Source organism: Sinohyriopsis cumingii, chromosome 17 (genome assembly GCF_028554795.1).
Source record: "Sinohyriopsis cumingii isolate HCF-2022 chromosome 17, ASM2855479v2, whole genome shotgun sequence".
In the NCBI taxonomy this organism is placed as follows: Eukaryota; Metazoa; Mollusca; class Bivalvia; order Unionida; family Unionidae; genus Sinohyriopsis; species Sinohyriopsis cumingii.
The window spans coordinates 81,298,526-81,320,614 of record NC_142977.1 but is presented as its reverse complement, the minus strand read 5'-3'; the positions used below and the strand labels follow the sequence as shown (position 1 = coordinate 81,320,614).

General features: G+C 34.6%; 1 protein-coding gene across 1 annotated transcript in view; it reads left to right on the top strand.

Moving 5' to 3' along the window:
• LOC149779321 (reversion-inducing cysteine-rich protein with Kazal motifs-like) overlaps nt 1-22,089 on the top strand; it is a 202,770-nt gene that overhangs the window by 93,232 nt on the left and 87,449 nt on the right. The window contains exon 6 of the mRNA XM_089939933.1: nt 15,205-15,286. Coding sequence (XP_089796059.1) covers nt 15,205-15,286 — 82 coding nt within the window. The remainder of the gene's footprint in view (nt 1-15,204; nt 15,287-22,089) is intronic.

Sequence of the window (22,089 nt, the reverse complement as noted above, 5' to 3'; positions counted from 1 at the left end):
ATAACGCTTGGAATACATATCATTTTTAAAAAAATTGTTTAATACAGAAGAACATGAAAAGCAGAAGAATATCTTAATTAGAGATGGTGGTACAGGAAATTTACATCTCTGAAATTATGACATCTTCAGCATATGTGGAACATAAATGACTTAGTATAATAGCTGCATGAAGTACAATTAAGTTGTGATTGTATCAGAATTTGTACAAATTTATCCTATCACTGAAAAGAACAACAAAAAGCAAATAATTGGATATGACTTTAAAAATAATTTTATTATAGGATTTAAAAAACCCAGGTATAATTCAAAGACAAAAAGCTTTCATTAGTAACAGGTCTTGGAAAATCTGTGAAGTAAAGCTTGGATATAATAATGATATATTGAAATAATCACCAACAATAACTATATAAAATGAAATCGAGTAATAAGTTGACAGTATGTTTTATTTATCTGAAACTGCTTAAATTGTTATTTTGTTATTATGTGCCTTTTAGTACCTGTGACATGGTAACAAAATTATTAAAACATTTTTCTTGCTCAAAAATTAAGATTGACTAAGTTTGTTGATGCTTGTTGCAGAAATGGGACCTCTTAACTGCACAGACAAGGCGAATGCCATTCTTTTTCTCTCAAGCTTTCCAGCTTGATTGATGGAAATAACTTTTATTTATTTTCTGCAAGGTAGCGAATTACTTTATTTTCCATGTAAAATAATTGTGATACTTCACTGGAATGAGTTATGAGAAATAATTTCACTGCTGCATCAATGACAAGATAACCATGAAGTTTGTAGCTTTCTTAGATACTTGTGTTGTAGAGTGATTAAGATGGGTGCTTCCTGATATAGACTACTCCAGTTCAGGGGCCCCAAGTGGTTGAGTGGTCTAAAGTGCTTTTCTTTACGGATCACTGCCATCTCCTCTGTCTACATGGGTTCGAGTCTAGGATTTGGACAATGTGGGCATGTGAGAAAGCTTGCCAGTAGCTTCTTGTCGGTCGTTGGTTCTTCCCTGGGTTTTTTCCGGGTTCTTCCTCCGCCATTAATACTGGCCGCCATGTATAGCCTATCGTGTGCTGAAAAATGGCGTTAAACCCAACAACAACAACAACAACTCCAGTTCAAATCCAGCAAGGCACACAAAAAATTTCTTAATTCTTTTTTTACTTTGAATTTGGAATGAAAATTATGTTTATATTTTCTGTGTGAATAATCACACAACACAGCAGAACATATATGGTAAACTATGGACATCGCACAGAAACCACTAAGAAATATGCTACTCCAATCAGTTATACAGTATATCTTGCCAGCCAATATGTTTGAGCATAAAATAAATGGAAAGTTTGCTCTGAGTAAATAACAAATATATTTCATCTCGTGGGTGAAAATACTGATTTTTTTTGCCCTCTCAATGAACTGTGTATACTATTCACTCATTTCAAGCAAATGTCTTCTCTGTATTCTGTTATGTTTATTCTGTTATGTTTATTTATAGCCTCACACATTTTTTATTAAGCAAAATCATGAAATTGAAATATAAATGAAAAGTGTTATATGCCTCGCTGTGGGTTTTGTGCATGCACCTGCCATGTGTAATCAGTCATGTGAGAAATGCCAGAATACACCAAAAAAGATCTTAAAAGTGGTATTTAATATTGAACTGTGTTGTTATGCATCATTAATATGACAAAGTATTCCTTCAAAATAACTGTGTACAAGAATTTACAAATTTGATAAAAGTCGGCTTGCCCTGTGAGAAGCCACAACTTAGACTTCTAATTGTTTCCCCACTTCACAAGTAAAATATTTTTTATATCTACTCCCAAAACATGGGTTTTCTTTTTATTATATATTTTATAAGATAAAACGGTTGATTTGCATGACTTTTTTTCTCTATTTGCCGATGCGAGTAATGGCTGCATTATTGCATCGATAAAACAAAGTTCTGAAATTTACACTAATTTTTGGACAGACGCCATTTACAAATTTATCTTGTGCAAATAACACTGGACAACAAATTTTTACAAAAGTCATGTTACTGAAATAAAATTAGTCAATTCTTATCAATTTTTATGTGCTGAACACGAATATGACAGTCAAATTGCAAAATTGGCTCTAGTTTTTTTGTAATCTGCAAGAAATTAATGTTTACATAACGAAATGCATTCCAATAGTAAAAGGTCAACTGTAATAGCCTACCTATAAAAAATCAAGTCATTGACTACATCTTAGATTTCTTCGCCTGTCTCTTGCACAGCTGTTCGGGAGCATCTCTGAGGAGTGTCCAGCAGTAGTCAGCCAGCATTGTAGTGGACCATTTTCCCTGGTATCTTTGTTCCATTGTTGCGATATCTTGATGAAAACGTTCGCCGTGTTCATCACTAACAATACCACAGTTGCTAGGAAAGAAATCCAAATGGGAATGAAGGAAGTGAATCTTTAGAGACATATTGCAGCCAAGTTTCTTATACTTCATCAACATGTCTTCTACTAGTTCCTTATAGTTTTCTGCCCTAACATTTCCGAGGAAGTTTGTAGAAACTAGGCGAAAAGCATTCCATGCTTGTTTCGCGTCACCTTCCAGCAAGTTGTTGAACCGGTCATCTTTGAAAAGCTCTCGAATCTGAGGACCCACAAAAACTCCCTCTTTAATCTTTGCTTCGCTGAGTCGAGGGAATTTTTCATGCAGGTATCGGAATGCTGGCAAAGTCCGGTCAATGGCTTTCACGAAGTTCTTCATCAAACCTAGTTTGATGTGAAGGGGTGGTAGCAAGATTTTCTGAGCCTCAACCAGAGCTGGGTGTTGGATATTCTTCTCTCCAATGGCTACATTCTGCCTGTGAGTCCATTCCTTCCTCATGTAGTGCATTTCCCTTGCTCGGCTATCCCACTCGCATAAGAAACACATGTATTTTGTATATCCTTGCTGCAGTCCCATTAAAAGGGCAACTACCTTCAAATCACCACAGAGGTGCCAGCTGTACTTGTTATACTCAATGGAATTCAGTAGCTGCCTTAAGTTATCGTATGTCTCTTTCATGTGGACAGCATACGCTACTGGAATAGATGGAAGAATGTTTCCATTGTGCAAAAGCACAGCCTTGAGACTCAGTTTCGAAGAGTCCACAAATAGTCTCCATTCTTGTGGGTCATGAGTGATTTTTAAAGCATTCATGAGGCCCTCAATATCGGAACAGAATACCAGATTACTTTCCTTTCTGAAGAAAGGCTCCAATTGCTGGTGGCGCTTTCGATATGCAGTAATTGTGACATCTTCTTCTAGAAGATTCCATTGTTGGAGTCTTGATCCTAGCAATTCTGCCTTGTTCTTTGATAAGTCCAAATCACGAATCAGGTCATTTAGTTCTTCCTGTGTTATTCTGTGTGGGGTTGATGATGCACCACAGTGAAAATCTGGATCACTGCATGCTGATGGACCAGGAGAAGAACAGGTCGACTCACCTTTGTCTTCGTCAGATGAATCAAGAGAATATTCTGCTGGAGGTTCTGGAATAGGAAGTCCCTCACCATGTGGAACTGGTCTCAATGCAGACGGAATGTTTGGGTAGACTATTCTCGACTTCTTTCGCTTCGTTATTCCGCCGGAAAGAGGAGGAACCAAGCAGAAGTAACAGTCATTTAGGTGGTTGCTTGGCTCTCTCCACACCATTGGGACTGCAAACGGCATTGATGACCTTTTGCAATTCAACCACTGTGAAAGCTGTGTTGTACATGTAGCACAGCATATATGCGGAGCCCAAGGCTTGTCTTGGTCACCAACCTTGCATCCGAAGTAAAGATGATATGCCTTCTTCACTTGAGAATTGATACTTTTCTTCTGGTTGGCAAATGTCACTTCCCCACAAATATAGCAAAAATTGTCCGCGGTATTAACACACTTTCGAGGCATTACTGTTCTTTATTGTACGTAAATGGATAAAATAATAAGTTTTATGTAACAGTAGCTTGAACTGTCTCGCACAACGTCTAAAATATTTTAAATGCTGAACCTATCTGATTGGGCTTTATATAGTACACTGCTTACGTCAGCTTCAGCAGCCGCCTGGCATTAGTATAATAGGCCTACACATGTATAGTACACTGCTGACGTCAACTTACTTCAGCAGCCGCATGGCATTAGTATTGCATTGCATCAGAAAATGATGCAATCAACTGTGGATGATGTGAGCATGATGGTATTATGCAATGTTACATCATTATTCCGGATGTTGCTGCAGTCCTACTGGAGAAATTTACACAGTGAAACATAGAAAATGAGGTATATGAATATCTTCAAAACGAGAGCCAATACAAATTTTTCACGGTTATATTCGTGTTCGGCACACCAAAATACTACAGATTAGGGCCTTTTCAAGTCAGTAATGATTTCACTGTTGACCAGTGTAATGCTTCAGATTGTGTATTTTTAAAATTAATGACTGCTTTCAAACAAAATTATTATTCTCATTAACACATTTCTTCAGATGTTATACAATAAACATTGGAGTAGGAGCACTGTAGAAATATCTGTGAGAGGTCACATCTGACTGATTTCAGAGAGTAATTTTTTGAACAAAATATTTTAATGAATATATTTTGTTTCTTCATAATGTTCATTTCTGCATTCAGCCATGAATTTTTGTTAATGGCAATATTGCAGTCAACTTCGGCAACAGATGCTATACACCCAAATTTTTATTGTTACCTAATTTTGTTTTGCAACAAACAGTCATCAATGCCCAATTTCTCCATTGTTTTCAGACATAGTTATGATTGTGTTGAGTGTTAGAATCAGCACTTTAACAGTTTTTTTATAACTCTGTTTAAAGAAGTTCTTTTCATACAGATGTGTCCATTTGTCACACAGTGTAAATGGCACACTGTATGGGTGACATTATGTCTCATGGCAACAATTCCTGGGGCCCCCGTGTGGCCAAGTGGTCTAAAGCGCTCACCATTACGGATCACTGCTGTCTCACCTCTCTCTATGTGGGTTTGAGTCTCGGGCTCGGCCAGTGTGGGTACCTGAGAAACTTTGCTAGTAGCTTCTCATGGGTTGACGGTTCTTCTGGGGTTTTCCCGGATTCTTCTTCCACCATTTATACTGGCCGCCATATATTGCCTATCTTGTGCTGTAAAATGGTGTTTAACCCTACAACAACAACAACAGTTCTTGTAAGTTCAGTCATTAATAATTTGCAGGATTCATGTGGAAAAATAATTGGAAAAAAAAGTTAATACTTGAAGCCTACTGTTTGTTCCGTGTAATTCATTTATAGGCACTTCCTCATTGATGAAGAGAGAGAGAGAGAGAGAGAGAGAGAGAAGATATTGAAATGTTTTTGAGACAGTATCAGTGCAAAATATGGGGAAAAGATGAAAAATTGGATTCATTCTTTGATATTTTTCCACTGTATGCTTTCCTTGGTAACCAGCATGTGAGCACAATACTTCTGTCAGGAATGAAATAAAAGTACTGCATACTTGCAAAATATTTATGAAGAAAATTGGAGAGGTGGCAGAAAATGGCTCTTATTCCATTTTGTCCTTGCTACAGCCTCATTCAAAATGTCATTCATTTTGGAGATCATTGATATTTTTTAAAAGGAAACATTTATTTCGGACCAGATGCTCAATTTAGAGGTCAGCATTTTAGGGTGAATAGATTATAAAATATACATTTAGAGGGCCATAAGACATGTTTGTGATTTGATCTTTTATGACCATGTGCTTGTCTTGTTTTGATGTTGGCTTCTTAATATATATTGACATATTTTTGCACCATTATTTTTATGCTTGGCAGACATATTTTAGACTGTTTTTATTTCCACTAAAGAGTTAGATAGTTAAATATTGTTATTTTCTGTGTCTTGAATTACCCAAAAATTTAAGATACTATCAAAGTTGTATTGAATACTAAGAAAGAAAAGATACCGTGCAGTTGAATTAAATCTATAAAAAGTTTTAGTTTTGTCTCGTGGACACAGTTCCAGTTCAGTTTCAGTGTTTAACAACAAAGTAATTTTGTTCCAGGAACTTGTATATGATATTCTTCATTGTAATTTGCTTGTATATATCAATCAGTGAATGTATGTTTAATTAATATTTCAAAGTAGGATTCCTGTTTTCCACACAGTGTTATCTAATAAATTGTCCAGACTGCTTCTACAATTAAGTTCATTCCCTTTCTTCCAGTAATTTCATTTTAGCCACATCCTAATTAATTTAGGTGACAGACTCATTTTGATAATGCAAGCACTTAACTTGGACAATTAGATTTACATCTGTGCTGTTCTTCAAATTGGATGATTTCGGTTTTATGTTAAATTAAGAACATGGACATATGCACTTGCAATACATAATGAATGCAGATAGTAACTATTTTAATAACATCATCACCCCCTCCCTCCCTCTCTCTCTTTCTCTCTCTGTGCAGCTTATCTTTGAGAATTGTTTCTCTACTCCATGGTGGATATTTGGCAATAAAACACTGCCTTACAGCTAGTGTGTCTTTCTTGAATCTTACTTGCTCCTGCCAAAAATGTGAAATTAACGAGCCAGCCTGCCATATGTTTACAGAACTACTCACTGGGGCTTGTAGATTTATGGCAAGTTATATGCAGGTGTAGGCCATTCCATACATTAAGGGTGCATATTGATGTATTTGGTGCTGAGAGTTAATGCATCTGTACACTTCTTTTTTTGTTGTTGGTTTTAAGGGCATTTTCAACACATTACTGGCTAAGTGCATTTACCAAGAACATGACAAGGCAGGCTGCATGGGCTGGCCTGAGTGGGTATGAAACCTTCAACCCATGGATAACTAGTTAGACTCATTACCAGTTGAACTGATGTGGTTGAATGTGTCCAGTTGTTCAAGGGCATGTAATAACATTATTAAATTTGTATAATGTAGTCAATATAAGACCATTTAACACTGTGTGACCACATGTTGGTCCTTGACCCTAGCAGTCTCACAGAATCTTGTCAATCGCCCTCTTACATGATTCCATGAAAAACTATTGTACAGACACCTTGGATGCCAAAAAAAAAATGTGTATGTTAAGAATACTGCACTTTTTTGAAACCATGAGGAACCTCACAAATTTGACAGGATCTGTTTTTTTTGGGTAATTGTTGCACGTGTTTCACCATTTCCTACATTCAGTGTGTAATTTATCATGGATGGTTAAGAGATCTTGACACTGGGAGAACAGTCCCAAATTCTTTTAAAAAACTTGCACATTAGTAGATAGGATAGCAAAATTGCAGGAAACAGGTCTCTTTATATAGACAGATGCACAGATATTTGCAGAAAAATAATGCTTTCATGCTGAAAGAAAGTATTAAAGCCACTCGCTTTACACTGCATTAACGTTTGCTTGTCTGGCCAATATCTTCATAACACTTGGAGAGATTTTCATGAAGCTTTACCTATGTATTTATCATAACTGGTGTATAACCTACTAGAGCCATGTGGCCTGCAACCTACTATAGCCATGTGGCCTGCAACCTACTACATGTATATCCATATGGCCTGCAATCGACTATAGCCAAGTGGCCTGCAACCAACTATAGCCATGTGGCCTGCCTTAACGTCAAGACCATAACAAGGGAAACTTTTATTCAGTATGTATTTTTTGTGAATATCATTTTTGAACTGCTAAAGATATTTTTAATGGAACTTTGCCCAGATGTATGTGGCATGTGATACACAGTCTACCACAAGGTCTGGGTCACATAAAAAAAAATATGTAATTTTATGACATATTTTGGTCTGGACTACATAGTTTGAACTACTAAAGATATTTTAAACTATGCCAAGATATATTTTGCAACTAGAAAGTATGTTGCACACAACAGCCATTCTCCTTGTTTCAAGGTCAAGGTCATGACAAGAGAAAATATAATTCTCCCACCAGTATTCTTTTCTGGAATATAATTTTTGAACCACTGAAGATTTTTTTAATGAAGCTTTGCCAAGTTATGTATCATAACTTGACTGTGTGTTGCATTTTGTAGTCATACCACCTGCCCTTAAGAGTCATGGTTTCTGTAAAGGAAACAGACTGTGTAAATTGGATCTTTATTTGGAGTTGTTATGCTGAAGATGTTTGAATGAAACTTGATGAGTATTATAGCATGCTTTAACAGTGTGTCTCTTACCATAGCCATGCCCACTGCCACCTCAACCAGTGACACATTTATATATCTTGACTTTACATGTCATAACCCTCTGCTGAAAAGGTCAAGATCACAACAAGGGCAATGCAAGTCATTGGTAGATCACTTTTTAACCCTTATATATTAAGATATTTTAATAAAATGTGACCCAAGTACAAGCCGTATTATATTCCCAAGTTTAAAAGGTCATGTTCATTTTTAAGGAAAAGAAAATCAGATGGTCAAATAATGTGTACTTTGCAGTAATCTTTATAGAAATGAATATATTTTACTGTGATATACAGCATAATAAAAAAAAATAATAAAAAGACTGAGTGATGCAGAATTAATGGAGTGTTAACCAATATTTTGGGATACAAGACAAACCATGTTGGGGCAGGTTTGTGAAAGCAGAAAAATAGCCTCTCATAGTTAATCCAAAAATGTTAAAATGTATTTTGTTCAGTATGCGTCATTGTTGATTGATGTATAATTTTTGGATATTTATATTCCAAAATTGAAATTTTGGTTATGACGGAAACTGAACCTTTTTAGAATGTAATGTTAACTGTGAGATAGGAATATAATGTTTTTCAATCTGCAGAAAGATGGCGTGTAGGTCAACAGTACTAACATTAAACATTTAAATGTTTTTGAGAACATGAATCCCAAATGAACGCCAAATAGAACTAAATGAAATTATTGTGTTACTGATAAGATGATGTATATATTATTCAGAATGCAGATATAAACCTGCCACTCTGTCATGAGCGCAGGTGTGCCAGGAAAGACAAGGATATAAATTCAGACAAAGATTACATCAGATCCTTTACAATGTACGGTATATTCTTGCTTATAAGTGAAGTCCAAGTGCTAACAACATGCATCCTAATGTGCCATTACATAATTTGCAAGTGGATCAGGGTCTGGGTTGTTTGATTGACTTATTACTCCTAACAAACTACGGAGACCCTAATCGGTCAGTGCATTATGTGACAGCAGTTCCAGATCTGCAGTTTGCAATTGACTTGTGACTATGACATCTAATCTGGATATTGTGAATGCAAGCTGTATTTGAGAATTGGTAATAAAACTGGTTGTAATCCTCTTGAGGAAATTTAGAAGTTGCCTAAAAATTTATAATGCCTAACTACATCATGCCATGTCATCATGTTATGATATTGAATAGTAACATTATAAATTAATTATGATAACAGTACAGTTGCTATTGTTGTGACCATAACAAGTAGGAAATTGCTCTGTTTTTCTTTATAAATTGCAAAACTCTAAGTAGTCATAGAATAAATAGAATACTGAAGGATCCATTAAAACAAATATTAAAAAACCCACAAAAAACCCCAGGCCACAAGATAAAACTTAAATGGTAGTTGAAGCTTGAAATTGGTGGCTCAACCAGTCGCATGTAACTTTGTATGTACTGTTGTAAACCTCATTTTTTGGGCCGATAAAATGAAACTCAAACTGAATCCAGGCTGAGATATTTCAGTATCTCCAAGCATGTGTTGTTTATGTCAAGTTGGAAAATTGATGTTCATCAAGAAAAGGGTTTAAAATAACATCTCAATGAGCATTCTTTCTTTGTATGGACTTGATCACAAAGACCAAGTTTAACTCCATCATGGGTTGATTATCAGCATGCCAGTCAACACGCAGTATTAAACTGTGTAGTAAGCATTATTTTTCATAAATTAGTTTTAATAGCTGATGGATTATGATAGTCATATTTCAAGGATGCAAACCTAAATAAAGGAAGGTGCTGCAGTTACTCAGTGGTTTAAGCATGCTGGACTTAACCCAGAAGGGTTGGGGTTAGAACTCTTTCCAGACTGATCAGGTTGGCCACTGTGATATAATTGGCTCCATTTAACTTGGCTTTTTGTAAACTTAAATCTGTTGATGTGTCATTGAACACCAATGAACCAACTGAAACAAACAATAACAATGTGTATACTTTTGAACATGAGAAAAACAGGTGCACATACCCACATACCCAACTGACATTGTACCTGGAGGCAGTCCTCACACTTAGGGACCTACCCAAGAGAGTGAAACTTCGAGACAAGAAGTCCAAACAGGAAGTCATGGTGATACATATTTTACAAAGACAAATCTCTAGCTGAACAGATTCTATTATTGAGCATATTAAATATTTCCTTTAGGTTTGCAACACAGTTGACTGTCCCAAAAAAACCATCAGCCACTATTAATACTCTTTGAATATGGACAGCTTGTGATTTACTGCTCTTTAAAACCTAACCAGAATCTATGCTTATTTTACTTGTATAATTTTAAACAGCATTTGAGATTTATTAATGCAAATTCACAGAGGTAACGATTGCATGTCAGAGGGATAATTTACTTAAATGCAAATTTTCAGCTGTGCATAAATGACACGGTAAATTATATATCCTGTATTCATATGTCAGCTTTGCTAAAAAAAATAATTTGATGCAAATGTTTTCTAACATATCTGGTGGTTAAAAATATTCTTGGGGAAAACTTTTCATGGATGTTGCTTCATTATCACATTGATGATGGCCTGTCACCCAAAGTATTAGCTAGGAGAAAGTTTATGGATTTTCAGTGCTTTGCATATTAAATATTCATCGTGATTAGATCTGCACACTTTTTTTTTCATTTATACGGCAGATATCAGTGACAGTTTGATGGGATAGATATTTCAATATTCTAAATTGCACGTTCTGTAGTTATTTTCAACTAATCAGTAGTACTTATGAAGGGCAATTTGCATATCATGAATTCTCTTTTTAATACCAACTGGACTTTTACTGTCAATATAATCAATTATTGCTGGGATTATTGCTTGGGAGCTGCCAGTAGATAGGAAATTAATGTGCCCCTCATTTTCATGTTCTATAATGCAGGCATTTCATTTATAGTTTGGAATATGTAAATATTTAATATTTAGCTCAGTGTGGGGAAAATACATTGTAATATTTTGGAATCCTGTCATTTTCATACCCATTTTCACAAGTTGCAACAGTATCTGACATGATGAGTTTTCATTTTTGATTTATTTGAGGAGATATTGGAAAAAGGATGAAGATTAAGAAAATATTATAGTGCTCAGGAAAGAGACTATTTTGCTTGCTTGTTTTTTTTCTTTCTTTAGTCTTAATTCATGCTGTGATGTAACGTTATTTAGTGTTGTACCTAGGTTCTCATAGTCAGGGAACATTGCGTCCTCCATCCTCCAGATCTAGGAAAGCACTAACACATTTTTAGATGAAAGAAAACAAAATGTACATAATGGACTAATACTGCTAAAAAATGAAATAATCTTTGCTTCAGCACTTTTGCTACCTCAGCTTTGTGGTCTGTACTTTTATGTTCTTGGACGCTTACATCATTGCAGTTAAGTTTTATCATACATTCCAGTAACTCTTGCAGTGTTTCCAACAAGAAGGAAACCCTTTGTCTGTAACCCTGCTATTGTTCGCTATAATTTTTGCAAAAGAAATCTGTGTGCATCGGGAGACACATATTTAGTTGTGCATGCAGCACATCATTCTGAGTCCCACTGTTTTTTGTAGGAGACTTGAAACTCGTTGGATCATCTTGAACTAATGGAAAAACTATAAAAATATATTTGTAGCTGAAACCATGAACTGACCATCACTTTGAAATTATATACTGACCAGTCACCTGATATGCATCATCTTGACATTATGTCCACCACAGAAGCTAATTTGAAGAAAATCTTGTTACTGCCAATGAACTTCAGAGATGGTTTCAGCATTCAACAGTTCAAAGGAAGACATGATCTAATCTGAAATTCATGAAAATTCTTTTCACCCAATAGAGTGTCAATCCCTTCGATGGGACTTTGCTTTATGGTGAGAGCCTGAGAGGGGACAATATACATACAATGACTGTTAGATTTTGTAGGATTTATAACAATATTGAACTTTTAAAGTGTGCCTGAAAATGTGCACATTTCACAGTTGCCATGGTTTCAAGTAACAAGCAAGAAAAAATGCAAGATCCTCTCTAGCAATAATTTGAATAAATTGGCTGTGCATTTTGCTTTTTAACTGATACAGTGATAGCCCATGCCATTAATTGCTCAGCTGACACATTCATTTTCATAAATCGGCTTATATTACATTCAAATCAGTCATAGCTCTACCATTATAACATATCTGTAGCCCAAGTCTTCCAGCCATACATTGAGAGAACTATAGTCATATCTGACACTTTTATGATTTTGCACCAGCTCTTGTGCAATACTTGAATGTTACATAGTCTTGTTATGATAGGGAGGGTTTCATTCTGCACAATCCATGATGGCTTTTCACCAAAGTCTTCATGTATAAAAGTGCTGCTTGTCTAATGTGCTTAGAACCCTTCAGAATTTGCATGCATTCCCATTACAATACAAGTGCTCTAGTCAAGTGGCTAACTCAGGAAGCTGATGTTTCATTTTATCAAAAACATGAGTCTTGAAATTCTAGTTTAATTGCATTTAAGAAATGTTTGTTCTACCCTCATGGCTGATATGGATTGCAATGTGAGGCATTTATCTTACTCATTTCTGGCATAGCTATTTCATTAAGTTTTGTTTAGCATCTCTCATGAGTGCAAGAAATAAAATTGAATTTATTTGTTTCATAATTTGAGGAAAACATGAAGCTAATAGGATGGATCTTACTACCAGACTATTGTGGTATTTGTAATTTTGTAAACATTTACATTTAGATCTATTTTTCAGGGTCAGAATTTTTTCCCACAAGTATTATTTTATGACCATAATATAACATACTTTATCAGAGGTGTGAAGATTTTTAAAAAATCTACTAGTTCCTTGGAATGTGTGTATGGGTAGTGTGGAAACCACTCGTCCGACCCATAACTTTACTTTTTCTCTAAAACATCAACATTATTATGTATACAATAAAACCTGTCTTGATAGATGCACTCGTTGCCAATGCAAAGTGGTCTTAAGACTCAGGTGGTCTGTCTGTGCAGGTCTTTGAAGAGGGCCAGTGTTCACCGTCAAAATTTAGCAGGGTTTTACAAGGAAAGTACCCATAATTATTGTACATATACGTGTATAATTCTTGTTAAAATGTACAAAAATGGCACTGTGAAAATTATACAAGTTTGGTTTACAGTCATTTGCATGCAAATTTATCTTAAAAATCGAACCAAATTGGTAATCAGACAACTTTCTCTCTCATGTTCTTGTTCAGAACAGTCTGCACTCTGTTACTAAGACTTGACTCAGCAGTTGTGGTTACAAATGCCACCCATGGAATGTTTTTCACTGTTTGACTGCATGTTGGTCTATTGGCTATTGCAATTTGACTACAAATGTTTGTTTCATAAAGTTTTAATCAAAGATTTCCTTGGATGTTTTCTTGGTTACTGGATGTATTTCATCATCTAGTACCCGATTGTGGTATCCAGACTGGAATTATTTATTTTAATTGTTGTAAAATGCTACAAGTGACCATTCAAATGACCAAAATAAAATTGATAATTTTTTTCTAAATATATATTTTGATCAAACTATTAACATACCTTATGCTAGAGGATTACAGTGATTTAGTTTTCAGCCCGAAAATTGTTGAAATTAATTTGTTTGTTGAAATGAACAGCATGTAATGAGAATGACATTTATCTGAAGATGTTAAGTTTCTGAAATATTTTGAAGAAATTCTGCATAATGGTGACGTGCATTTGAAACAGTTTGTCCCTTGCCAGTTTTGACCCAAGCAAAATGAGAGGATGGGTGATTTTTTTTTTTCTTTCTTGTGCTCAAATTTGGGCAATATAATACGGTATGATGTCCCTGTATTCATCAAGATGTGCATGCTGATGACATTTTACAACTGCAATGACATAAGTAAATCTGTTATCTTGTTCCCAGTATAGTTCCCAATATAGCCAAAATGCTCATTCTAGTTCAAAATAGATTTAGCATATCAATTTTTCAGTAAGCAAGGATGTGTTCCCATAGCTTAAACAATGTTCTTTGCATTTAAGAAGGAGATCCACTGCTAGAAACCAGTACTTAATAATCTTTCAAATGACAGTTCTATTAAGCATCAGAACATTCCACTGACTTCCCTAGTGCTTGTTTGTCATCCAGAGACTAATAATGTGAGGGGCAAAAAGCATTGGATGGTGTGAGCTGAAGTTGTATTTGCAATTGCTTCCATTTTTTTATCTTTTGTTTTTCTTTTCTAGCTTATTTTGCTGGTCATTGGGTCTGGGCTTCTTAACACATTAACCCTGGAGTTTTTTGTCGTTTTCACTTGAAATTCGAGTAGGTAACTCATTTTGAAAGCTATTTCTGAATACATCCTAAGACATTAACTTCCAGGTGATTTTCCAATAACCTAATGCCTAGTTGTGTTAGAAACATTGTTTTTCATTGGCTATTTGGCTTGCACATGAGCTGAGGGGTAAAAATTGGAGTTTTTTTTGCTTAACGGACCCATTATTTCTGTATCAAGACCATTCTTTATTCCAAATGCTCGTATTATCCTACTTTTTGCAAAGGTTCATCTGTCTGTTTGCTGTTCATACTGGTCTGCCGACCAAAAAGTCTAAAATCTGGACAAAAATCAGATCCTGACCACAAAAGATTTTTGGGTGAAAAAAATCGGGTCCAAAAAATTAGGTTTTTCCCTGTTATTTTGTAGTTAAACTAGAACTTCCAGATTATTTAATATCATTGAAGAGCTGCATCTGTCTACCTTTCTATAAAACCACTCGCTTTAGTGTATCACGCATGACCTTGACGCTACAGAGCTCAGCAGTAGGTTACTACCTCCTGCCACGTTAACTTGTCGCCAGAGGTTAATGTGTTAAAACTTGGTCTTATATTTTATATTTGTATAATTTATGGTTTAGTAAGAGTTTATTCTGGACAGTTACAGTATTTAAGTATTTGCCTGACTTGGTGAATGGACTGTGAGATTTTTCATCCCCTGCACTTGAAAGAACACTATGTAATTTTGATTTTAATGATGTATTACCTTCTGTTACAGGCCATGTCTGTTGAAAATGTTGAGAACAGTTGCAGTCGAAGTACGGAAGATGCATTTTTTTCCTGTATATCCAGACAAAGAGGTAAGTTTAATTTAACTCTTTTTGAGTATATTGTATATTGTAGCCTCACATTTATGGTGCCTGCCAGGAAGCCATAAATATTTGGAGTGCATCTGATTTTTGCTTTCATCAGTTATATTTCTGTTTTTTTAGCTCAGCTGGTCATAGATGTGAAGAGCTTGTGCTATCACGTGATGTCCATTGTCTATCATCCCATCCATCTCTTTGTTTGTTACAATCATTTTTTAAAAATATGTCCACTTGTCTATAACTACATAGAGGATTTCCATGAGACATACACACATATTCAGGGCCAGTTATCATAAATGAAAATGGTACCAATATACATTCAGTATGGCTACCATAGTGGCCATCTTGAAATTGATGTTATTACTACTCCTTTTTGGATGGTCATATCAACATGGAGTTTTCACTGAAAGGCTTCTTATGATGCTTGCTGGTCTTAAATGACAATGGTGGTGATTTATTATCCTATATTTTGCTAAAAGAATTCTTATGATGTCTTGTTGGTGAAGATGTTTCTGATTTATTATCCTATGTCTGCCGTGGTGGTCATCTTGAAAATCTTGTTACTGCCATTTCCTTTGAATGAATGTTCATATCAGTAAGGGGTTTTCAATAAAGACTTCTTAAAATGCTGGTTCTAAAAGTGGTGCCAATCTGATATCCAAATATGCCCACTGCAGTCACTTAATATAGCCGGCATCAGCTTCAAATTCTTTTTTTGCTACTCCTCCTGATGGTCTGATCATAGCAGTTTTTACCCAAAGACTTTGTATGATGCATAGCTGGTCGTAAATGAAACTAGTACTAATCTGCCACTATAGCCATTCTGAAGATCTTGTCACTGCTGTTGCCTACTCCTGAATGGATGATTGTATCAACATTAGGTTTTCACTGAGACCTCTTATGATGTCTACTTAGTCATAAATTAAATCTTGCCTTTCAGACATCTGTTAAGACTTATTATAAAGTACTAGTTGGTCCTAAATGAATTGGGACCGATCAGACCTCGGATTTCTTGGCCATTTCTGCCATCGTTTATTTAAATATTGTAGCCAAATTTGGTTTTCATATAAAGACTTCTTTTGACATGTAGGGGTTCTAAATGAAAATAGTGCTAATCATATCTGAGTATGGCTACCATATGATGGCCATATTTAAAATTTTCTTGTAGCTGATTAACAGATGATCCTGTAGATGTAGTACTGTTTTTAAGAGTTTTACCAAGAAACGGGTCCTAAACAAAAATGGTGCTGAACCCTAGTGACCATCTTGAAAATCTTGTAATCACTGTTCATCTGGAAAGAATGGCTATATTTAAATGAGAATTTCACTAAAACACTTATCACTATCTTTAGTTGGTCTTCAATGAAATGATGCCAAAGTGACCTCCCAACATTTAAAAATTGTAAAACATCTGCTTTGCCATACCAACTTTTAAAATTAGCCCTCTCTTTTTCTTGAAATAGTTCTATATTAAAATGATTCTAATCTGGTAATTTAGTGGCTGCCTTGATGTCAGTCCAGAAAATGTTTGTATGAGTAGTTCTCCTTAACTGATGGTCCAAGCAACATGGGGTTTTCACAAAACAAAAACCTGTTCTTACATTATGTAGCTGGTTCTGAATGAACATGGATGTACACCTGACGTTGAAGATGGTATGATAGTAGATATTAATTAAAAAACTTATCTTTCTCCACCTGATTGAATAGACATTTAATTTTAATGTCAGAGGTCCTGACTTGTTTTGGCTTGTAAACAAATTGGCACAGAAGTATGCAAGGAATGTCTTTTTTTTATCAAATCCATTCTGTGGATATAGCTGTTGAGGACCTTTAATGTTGCCACTAAAATAACTCTGGAGATTTTCTTGCATGAAATATTTCATTTATGGATCTAACCAAACTTAGCATGTGGCTTTATCTTGATATTGTCCAAGACAAATTCAGTGGATTCTGACCATGATATCAGGATCAGGGTCAAAAGCCATGACAAGAAATCTGAACTGCACTTATTTGTATCTTATGAAATTGTTTATTCCGATATGTAGGATATTATTTTTGTTACTAAATTTGATGTTTTGGATTTGGTCAGGCTTGGCGTTTGATGGCACATTCTATCAAGAACATCAGAGTAGGTCTTAAACTATGTAGCAGAAAGAAGTGAAAGCAACAAGTTTATGAAAGTGAGCAAATAATTTATTCCTGTAACTTATAAAGTGAAATTTTACAAGACACAGTATTGTAAATTAGATCCAAAATAATCCTAAATGACCTATCACAATTCCAGAAGTTTATAATGTTTTGAATTATTTCCAGTATCTTGAATGTCCTGATGTACCACAATGCAGACTGACTTTGAACGAGTTCTCAATAATCCCAAAGAAGTGTTTTAATTAATCCAAAAAGTCAGTGAGCACTTTGTAATTCCAATTATTGATGCAAATTAATTCCTCTTGGATAATATCTGATCACGTATCAGTAAATGATTCCAACAAACTGATATAAAACAGGAATGAATAATTGTTTACGAAAGCTCAGTTTATACATATTTCAGTTGACCTTTTATGGCAATAGAATATTCTTGAAAACTAAACATTTCCATGCAAAAATCCATTAATACACGAGCTAAAATTCTAGTAAGCAACTTGTTTCCTACTAAAGCCATGACAGAAGTCATGTAGGCAAAAATCCATTCCTAGTCTCATAATGACAAAGATCATGTGTGCAAAAACTCATCCACAACCCACACTCATGGACTAAAGACAAGCACACAGTATAAATTAAATATACATAACAGGAGATAGTTTCAATACTTGGCAAATAACGACATTAAAAGGACAGAAGAAACAGTCTTATATTAGATTCATGGAAAAAATACTGTGTTGGCTCCTTTGAGGGACTCTTCTTTAGAATTGGTTTCCTTTTCTTCTCTTTTTAAAACTGGACTGCATTTAAGTTGACATTGCTGCATAATATTTACCAGGTACAAAGTATTCTAATTATAATTAATGAAAAAGAAAGTGTAATTACTGGGTACAAATATTTCTAAAATATAATTAAGAAATAGAAAGTGTAATTACTGGGTACAAAGAATTCTAATTATAATTAAGAAATAGAAAGTGTACTTACTGGGTACAAAGAATTCTAATCATAATTAAGAAATAGAAAGTGTACTTACTGGGTACAAAGAATTCTAATTATAATTAAGAAATAGAAAGTGTATTTACTGGGTACAGATATTTCTAAAATATAATTAGGAAATAGAAGTGTACTTACTGGGTACAAAGAATTCTAATTATAATTAAGAAATAGAAAGTGTACTTACTGGGTACAAAGAATTCTAATAATAATTAAGAAATAGAAAGTGTACTTACTGGGTACAAAGAATTATAATTATAATTAAGAAATAGAATGTGTAATTACTGGGTACAAAGAATTATAATTACAATTAAGAAATAGAAAGTGTAATTACTGGGTACAAATAATTCTAATTATAATTAAGAAATAGAAAGTGTACTTATTGGGTACAAAGTATTCTAATTATAATTAAGAAATAGAAAGTGTAATTACTGGGTACAAAGAATTCTAATTACAATTAAGAAATAGAAAGTGTAATTACTGGGTACAAATAATTTTAATTACAATAAAGAAATAGAAAGTGTAATTACTGGGTACAAATAATTCTAATTACAATTAAGAAATAGAAAGTGTACTTTCTGGGTACCAAGAATTCTACGTGTACTTACTGGGTATAAAGTATTCTAATTATAATTAAGAAATAGAAAGTGTAATTACTGGGTACAAATATTTCTAAAATATAATTAAGAAATAGAAAGTGTAATTACTGGGTACAAATAATTCTAATTACAATTAAGAAATAGAAAGTGTAGTTACTTGCATCTTCTCATTAATTTCAGAATAATTATCATGTCAAGATTTATTCTTTGATACAAGTTGGTCCAGATATTATATTGTGATAGAGTTTCAAGTAAATAAATTAACAAATATTCTTCTAATAGACAATTTGAGATCATAATTGATATTGATCTACGCTGTCATTATCATGTTATACTATCACAGATTCATATGATATTTAATTAGTTATTTAAAGATATATATTAAACTTTCAGACTTTTAATTTTAAATTTGTTTAGTGATAAAAACAATTATGTGGCATAAATGTGAAGCATTTCACTAAAATTGATGATGTTTCTTATTCTTAAGTTACAAAGTAATCTTTCATCAGATACAGTCAGTCTCTTTAAATTTAGGCTGATGATGAAAACATTCATATGGAAACACTTTAATGATTTGGAAAGGTATGGAAGTTAAGTTAAATGATACTTAATCAATGACTTTGAAAGGTAACTTTTGATATTTCAACAAAAATACCAGCATTCATTAAATTAATTCTATTTATTTTCACAACTTTCTTGTACTTTGAATACTTTGAATACTTGTTTTTCAATAACAGATTTTAGCTCTGTCTGCTTGGGTTCGAGTCTAGGATTCAGCCAATGTGGGTACGTGAGAAAGCTTGCCAGTAGCTTCTCATGGGTCAGTGGTTCTTCCCGGGGTTTTCCTCCACTTTTAATACTGGCCGCCATGCATAGCCTATCGTGTTCTGAAAAATGGCGTTAAACCCCACAACAACAAAAACAGATTTTAGCATCATTAGCTAACATCAGCATTGTCAAACTGTATGGCTACAATTCTGGTAATTAATTTTGTAGAAAATATAAATACATTTCTACATAATGAGAATTTTTTTAATGAACTATTTATTTGTTTATTGTAAGTGTGTGAACATTTTGACTATAAAGACAGATCATTGTCATCTCACCTGTCTGCATGGCTTCAAGTCTCAGGCTCGGCAAATGTGGTTACAAGAGAACGCTTGCCAGTAGCTTCTTGTGGGTTGGTGGTTATTTCATGGGTTTTTTCGGGTTCTTCCTCCACCATTTTTACTGGCTACCATGTATATCCTATCATGTGCTGAAAAATGGCATTAAACCTTATAACAAGAACAACAGTTCTTTTTGAAAACACTGTTGTTTGAAATTAATGAAGAAAGGGATAATAAAAGGAAGAGATATATCTAGACAAAAAATATACCCTGATGTGTCACCACATAATTTGCCAGCAGATCAGGCTCTATGTTGTTTGTTTACTGATGACTCCCAACAAAGTGCATAGACCCAAATCTGCTGGTGCAGTATGCAATGGCAGATATGGGTCTGTGCAGTTTACAGTTGGACCTAATTTGTAAGAGAATACATATGTACAGTATAACAGGGAGTAATATATATATATATATATATATATATATATATATATATATATATATATATGATTTGCCATGATGGACATTGCCAAACCTTGTCTGTATTTGTCTCTGATGGCTATACTAACATATTTCATCCCTAGATGTTATTGTGAGCAAGCCAAATTATTGTACAGAGAACATAACTTACATATAGACACACAATGTAAGGAGAAGTTTTTGATGGAGTTTTCTGGTGGGACTACTTATCAGATTACTGTCAAATAGCTGTCTTTGAGCCCCTATTACATCAGTAATATAAATTTGTTGGTATAATCACAACATACCATATATAATCACTTATAAGTTCAACTGCAAACTACATGTCCCAGATCTGCTGTTGCATAATGCGCTGGATCTGTACAATTTCTTAGGAGTAATCAATAGAACAAACAGTGTAGACCATGATCTGCAGGCGCATTATTTTACAGCAAATCAGGATCCTTATTGTTTGTAGTTTGACTTGACCTGTAAGTGAGTGCTTATAGTAATATTGTAATGGACACAGAAAGTAGAAGTAGCCAGTTAAGACTTGATATTTCAGAAAATCGTACAGCCATTTGGGAAAATTAATAGCGAAATTGCTCTTTTGGCTACCACTAATGCGATCATAGTGATATGGTATTAGTTATATCTACACTTTTTTGCTAGATAAAGCAGGGGATTATATTGTCCTGCCTTACTGTATTTCGGTCAGTCACTGTTCATTTGTTTGTTAGTAATATAGTGCCTCCACTTTCAAAGTTTAAGATAACAGACTTCATAGTTTTGTGATGTGTCTGGGTGTTGTCTGTAGATATATGCAGTGGTTTGTTGTTGTTGTTGTTCTAGGGTTTAACACCATTTATCAGCACAAGATAGGCTATATATACATGGCAGCCAGTATAACTGGTGGAGGAAAAACCCTGGAAAACCCAGGGAAGAATCACTGACTCATGAGAAGCTACTGGCAGTCTTTCCCACATACCCACGCTGGCCGAGCCTTGGACTCGAACCCACTCAGACATAGGTGAGATGGCAGTGATCCGGAATGATGAACATTTTAGACTACTCGGCCACTTGTATGTAGTGGTTTGAGAATTTTGATTCCATCCAAGATGGGTTGTGGATGGGATGGGGAAGGATAATATTTTTGCAAAAATCTCAAACAATTTCCAAAATCTGGCATGCATCATTTTTTTTAGATCAAGTCTATAACATATGTAACATATTATGGATTTACATATTTGAATCTTGCCCCAGGGTTGGAGGGGGGAGGTTTTCCCTGGGTCATAACTTATAAACTGTTGAGATTCATACTTTATAACCACATAATGGCTTGAAAGACACAAGAAGATGGAATTAGACACATATCCAATACCGAACCTGGGATAGGGAATTTTTTTTTGTTTGTGCTGGATTAATGCCATTTTTTAGCACTTAATGGGCTGTACATGGTGATCAGTATATTTGGTGGAAGTAGGTCCTGGTTAGA